At 46.6% G+C, this 6,414-nt stretch overlaps 1 protein-coding gene across 5 annotated transcripts in view; it reads left to right on the top strand.

Annotated features, from left to right (window-relative positions):
- The window catches only part of znf609a (zinc finger protein 609a), a 56,432-nt gene that overhangs the window by 41,006 nt on the left and 9,012 nt on the right, over positions 1–6,414 (top strand). For 2 of the 5 annotated variants that reach the window (XM_041938311.1, XM_041938313.1), the window contains exons 7-9: positions 7–351; positions 1,283–1,352; positions 2,437–2,464. In XM_041938311.1, coding sequence (XP_041794245.1) covers positions 7–351; positions 1,283–1,352; positions 2,437–2,449 — 428 coding nt within the window. In that variant the 3' untranslated portion in view covers positions 2,450–2,464. Of the gene's footprint in view, positions 1–6; positions 352–1,282; positions 1,362–2,010; positions 2,149–2,436; positions 2,465–2,788; positions 3,641–6,414 lie in introns of those variants that run through there. The other 3 variants (XR_006006885.1, XM_041938314.1, XM_041938315.1) reach the window with 3 other exon arrangements.

Raw genomic sequence — 6,414 nt, forward strand, 5'->3', positions numbered from 1 at the left:
CCTCAGGCTCATACCTGCCGGCCGGCTACTCCTTCCCCTCGTACGGAGGAAAGGTGGCAGGGGGGGAGGAGGGGGAGAAGCCCTCCAGGTCCAGTCCCACGGTGAAGCCGCCCGGCGAGGCCAAAGCCCTGGACCTGCTGCAGCAGCACGCCAGCCAGTACAAGAGCAAATCCCCGTCCATCCAAGACAACAAGACCCCGCACGACCGGGAGAGAGACAGAGAGCGAGAGAGAGACCGGGAGAGGGAGGGCGACCGCCCGCGGTCCTCACCCTCCCAACGCATCCTGCCATCCCATCATCACCTGGGATATCCGCTGCTGTCGGGACAGTACGACCTGTCCTACGCCTCAGGTGAGACTGCAGAGACGTCAGTCTGTCTGGTTCTTCTGTGCATGAACACACATCCAGATTCCTGCAGCAGCTGCACACAGTTCAGACAAACATCAGAATGAAGCGTCGATGTGAATCCTGCAGAGGAGGCCTGAACCTTCAGAGCCATCCCGTTTCTATCACTGCCAAGGTTCAAAGGCTCACTGCAGCTGTTTAACTTGCTTTCATAAAGTCAGGTTGGATTTATAATAGAATGGTCAATTCTTACTTTCAGACACTGGGTTCTACACTTCCCACAATGCAGTGCAGTGGTGTCTTCTCTTTAGACCCTCCCCTCTGCCACACCTCCAGTTTGTGACACTTCTGCCAGCCGGTTCTTAAGTTGTAGTTTGAGGTGTAGTTGCATTCGGCCGTGCTGGCGTGCCGCTTGTTACGCAGCATCAATGGCGTTCAGGTGAGATGAGAGGCTGCAGGTATGTAGGTGGTGTCAGCTGCTGGTCCAGACAGCAGCAGGACTGCAGATACTGTCGTGAAGTCCACATGAAGGTCCACATGTGTGGCTGGTGATACACAAGGTGTTTTGTTTACTTACAATTCAAGTTGTATTGGAGCGAGCCCTCAGAGATCACACCGATGACATCACAATGACATCAGCAAAGCTTTTCCAGAGCTGCAGGAAACAGGAAGCTGATTTCACTCCCTGAACTTCATGAATGTGTGTGTTTCCTTCAGATTTGTCTCACGTTATTCCTGCAGACACTCAGGTTGTTTCTGTGTGAATGTGGGATAATACGGGATGGCTTTGTTCTTGTAATGGCCACAGGCACCGTCCTCCTCTATGACCCACATTCACTACTGACACAGGGTGACATGACACACTGACCTACTCACACACAGCTCCTGAGTGTGTCCGCCATGTTGGATCTGTCTGACGACTGTCTCTGTCTCACAGGCCTGTCCTCCTCAGCCATCGTCGCCAGTCAGCAAGCATCCGCCCCGTCCATGTACCCCCCCGCACGGAGGTGAGAACGGTAAGAGACGCACGCACACGCACACACACACACACACACACCCCTTTTCATTTCATCCTTCATGTTGTTAACATTATACTGTATTCCTCTTATACAACATACTTTATTTTATTGACATCCTGCCTTTAACTGAGGAACTTCTCTTCACTTTGACTGAAACATCTGTAGCACTGAAAGTCAAACACACACACACACACACACACACACACACACACACACTCACTCACTCACACAGCTGTTGCTGTGTCTTCCTGTCCTCTGCTGTCCACTGCAGTGGACTTATGTGACTGTCTCAGTCTGCAGCCCCCCCTTGTGGACACCAGCGCCGTCGCTCTGTCTGAAGGACTAAAAGAAATCTTTGAAGCTGGTGTGGAGGAAATGTTTGTTTAGGTCGGTGTTGTGACTGCGGGGGGTTGAAACAGTGCGACAGCTGTTCTCTGCAGAGAAGCTTCAATTTTAAATGTGCGAATGTTCGTGTGTTTAGTGGATTAACTGCTTCCTGTTACAAACACTGGCTGCACGTCTGGAAGTACAGGCAGACTGAAAGCTCTGTACGTAGCTCTTAAACAAAATGTTCTTTATGCATGAATACAGAAACGTAGAATTATTATCATTCTCCCTTCATGTCAAATCTCTTTCAACCTGGTAGATGAGTCTGATGAGCCGACACTCGATGGCTCTGACGCTCCGGTCAGACTCTGACAGCACAGCTGGAGGATGTATTGAAAGAGGAAGGCCGTCCTGCTGCTGGTCCCGGTCTCTGTGACGAAGGCTACATGTTCAGTTCCTGCAGCTCCTTAAACATTTTAAAAGTTCCTAAAATAAAATGAAGGAAAATGAAGGTCATGAACGATCTTTCATTTGCTGTAGGTATTACTTTTGCAGATGGTGCCTTTAAGGCCAGTGGGGAAATTGTCACTTACATTAGCCTACCTTAAAACATCTGATAGTGTGTTTGTTTGATTAACGTTGTATTGATGAGATACTCTGCCGACAAAACAAGTTACATATATGTTACGTTAGCGAGCTACAGACGTCAGCATCTGACTGTGTGTAATCTTCTCCTTATCGTCAGTCGTGGTTGCTAACGAGCTAACAAGCTAAGGAAGAGCCACGAAGGAGACACGAAAGTCTAAAGGCTAATGGTTGAAGGGGATTGGAGGAAATGGTTGGAGGATGGTGTCATCCGCAGGCATTTGTTGCCCGCATGACATTTGAAAAGCAACAACAACTAATGCAGCGATGCTGATGTCAGCATTGTTTGCAGGTAGCTCACCTGAAACTCCCTCTGACTCAGATTGTCTCTTCAAACTGTTCATTCTCTTTGTGTTGAGCTGAATTTGGCTTGAAAAGTTGAAACAGAAGTTTTGGCTATAAATGTGTGATTTCTCCCTTTTGACCAATGATGTCCTCTCACCTGTCTGCAGGCACACCTGACTGGCTCCCCTCCACCTCAGAGTCACCGCCCAGAGTCATGTGACCGGATCACATGAGGAAGCGTTTCTGTTTCAACATCAGTTCAATGGTGTTTGCGTATGTTTGATTTCTCTGCCTGGACGTCCAGCTGGCTGCTCCGCCCCTCAGGAGGATGGAAGGCCTGATACTGGTTCCGCTGGTCCTGCTGGTTTCTGACAGTACCATGGTGCTCTGGTGGTGGGCAGCAGAGGTCTTGGCTCACAGACTGAGGACACAGAGGACCTGGTGGGTGGAGATGTGTTGAGATGCTGCTGATGGTTGGAGGAGCAGCTGTTGTTGTTTTGGGGGCAGGTGGGTCGGACCGTTCTGAGCGGCGGCAGCGGTGGCGGGGGAGCTTTCAGAGTCACGATGATGTCCTGCTGCGGTCGAGGAAGGACGGGGCAGTCGCTTCCTGTTTGCCTAGCCTTCGGTTGTGTCGTTTTACAGCACATTTCTGTGACGCCCTCTGACCCCCAGACTGTATCCGCAGTGACCTCTGACCTCTGGACTCCGCTGGACGCCGTCAGGCTTTCACCTGGAAGCATTGCAGCTTCACAGAAAATAACAATACTGTGGACGGAGGAGGACGGACCAATCAGAGGGCAGTGTTGGGACTGATGCTGCAGACTCCTCCTCCTCAGTGTGTAGCTGTACTGTACTCTGTGTGTATGTGTGTGCGTGTGTGTGTGTGTGTAAATACTGTACAGAGGAATTATTTTAAAGAGCCTGTTGGATGCTGTTCGATTTCCTACTCTTCTTTTTGTCTGGTAGCCTCGGCCTCTGTTTTTCTACTGTTGTCTGATATTAAACCTGTAGCTGGTGGAACAGCGCTGGAGCTCAGTGTCGTCATTTATTCATTCAGCACGAAAACGCCACCAACGCCACGCTCCGTGCAGACTGTCAGCAAATCAATGTGTGTTCAGATTCATTCATTCATATTAGGACGTTTTTCAGCTGCTCACAAACCAGTTTACAAACTTAAAACCAGTTTAGAACCTGAGGAACTAGTTTGTCCATGTTGACGTTCAGAACAACAACACGACGCCGCTGTGACGTCTTCTGCTGTTCTGTCAAACTGGCCGTCATGGTTCTACAGAATGTACCAAAGGGACCTTTAGATTCTGGTTCATGACCTCTCCAAACTCTTTTCAAAGTCCAGTGATATGAAATAACCAAAAGAAAAAAATCTAAAATGAAGAACGCCGTCTTACCGAAGTTCTCTGAAACCGTCGTGGAGTCGCCGTTCTTTTCTTCCACAGGAAGTCGTCACACCTTCTCAGGCGGAGTGAAAACACTGAACGGTGTCCTGCTATCAGAAAGTGACCGTGAGGCTCATTTCTGTGTCAGAGTGGATCATCACTCTTATGTACGATATGGCCAGAAGTATGTGGACACCTGATCACCTGAGTGTTTGTGAAAGTGCTGCTCTGGTTTCTGTCTCCTGACGTCAACCTGCTGCAGCGTCGTCATGCAGCCTCTCGGACCAACACGCTTGTTCTTAAAGGCACGTCTGATAAGTGCGGCTTTGTTCTTATATGTGAAAATGGGTGATTTCAGATTGAAGTGATTTTAGAAACTAAAGCGAGAAGAGATCCAGATGTGTGGAGTCATGAACAGACTCAGGGAAAATCACACATTTGATCTGAGGTCAGACTTTAAATATGATACTGAAGCTAATTCAGATGTGGAAGATATCAGATGTATAACCAAGAGAAACTTTTCATTCTGTTCTGCATATTATCATCATGGCTGCTCATTTCCTGAATGTTCTTTCAGATTATTTTATATGTTAACGTCTCATCTGGCAGCTTCAGTCTTTGCAGATGCTCCAGTATCGTCCGGCTCACAGTGACGTCAGTGACACGCTGCTTTCAGTTATAAAACCTTCTCATTTTATTTCTTGATCATCATCACAGACCTTCAAGAAAACAAAACGTTTTGTTTCTGAACTTCTGTCAGAATGCGAGTGAAATTCATCTTCATTCAATACATTCAAACCTTATTTAAAAGTAGGTGAACCACAGCAGTTACTGCTGCTGTGCTAAGCTAGGCTAGGCTAGTTAGCATGGTGCAGCTGTAGTTCATCAGGTGTAACTTCTCTCTGCTCTTATTTAAAATGTAGCTGTTGACTGATGGAGCATTCTGGTGATAAGTGGTTAATTAGCTTTAGCTCAGGCTAACACACCAGCTAAGTGGTTAATTAGCTTTAGCTCAGGCTAACACACCAGCTGACCTGCAGTCACTCCTCTTCAGTTCCTGCTTCTCTTCTTCTTCTCTTCTTCTACTGAAGTTTTCATGCAGTTTGTTTCTGTACAGATGTCAGAAAGTCAGACTGAGCTGAAATATGAATTCTGTGTCACATGACCGCCTCTGATAACAGCACCTTATTTGATGGCAACAGTTCAATTCAGTTTAATCCAGTTTTATTTATATGGCGCCAAATCACAACCGAAGTTGTCTCAGGACACTTTACATTTAGAGCAGGTGCAGACCAAACTCTTTATCTACAGAGACCCAACAATTCCCCCATGAGCAAACACTTGGCGACAGTGGTGAGGAAAAACAGTAATCATGAAATAATAAAACCAGTTGTTTAATTCATATTGATTAGTGATGCACTGTTGTTATAGTTACCCTGTGGTTTAACGTGACCTGATGAAAAAAGAGGTTAAATGTTTCACCTGAACTGTTTGTCGTCCTGTCAGATGATGTGAACTGACACCTGCCAGCCAATCAGAAACAAGTATTTTGTGTTATCATCCTAAAGGTTAAAACAAAGGTTATACATATGCACACATACATATATACACATTTATTTGTGCTGCAGGTGAGTGACTCATTCCCTATACAACCACCAAACCCAACACATGTGATAGTTTGATATTGAGTTCTCGACATTTTCTTGAGATCTAAAGCAGGAAGTGAAGCAGAATGAAGGCAGAAGACACTTTGAGTCTGTGAACATGTCATTTCTTTCATGCATGACGATAAATTAAACTCAGCATCTTTCACTGATGAATTGATGGTCGAACACATTCATGCAATCAACAATTTCTTGAACTGAAAGGAAAGATGGCTGTCTGCCTGTCTGTATGTCTGTTTGTTTGTCTTCAGTATCACAGTGAATACAGCAGACTGTTGATGACACACTTTGACGACATGTAGATAAATAAAGGCTGAACTTAATACTTTCTGTTTACGCCTGTCAAAGCTCTTATTCTGGTGGCCCACAGTGGATTTTGTAATGTGGTTGTTCAGCCACAGGGAGGCGCTGCTGCACCGTTCAGTGTCTCAGCTGCAGCCTGATTAAATGAGTGGTTCACTTCAGTCCGCAACAGCAGTATGGCAGAGGGTCCATGCAGATCTTTTCCGTTTTCTCTGCCTTCGTTTTTACAGTTGAATTCTGGGTTGGAGCTGCTGTAGACTGACTGCCGTTAAACAGCAGCTCATTTTGGCCCCGGGCCCCTGAACACCACAGGCACAGACCTGCTCAGTACTTCACCTTTTTCCGTGCTTTTACTTGTATTTTTTTATTCGACATATGCTTTTATTTTGACGTGTATTTCCTGTCACTTCCTGTCTAGTCATTGCTAAACGC

This window comes from Chelmon rostratus, chromosome 6 (assembly GCF_017976325.1).
Source record: "Chelmon rostratus isolate fCheRos1 chromosome 6, fCheRos1.pri, whole genome shotgun sequence".
Lineage (NCBI taxonomy): Eukaryota > Metazoa > Chordata > Actinopteri > Chaetodontiformes > Chaetodontidae > Chelmon > Chelmon rostratus.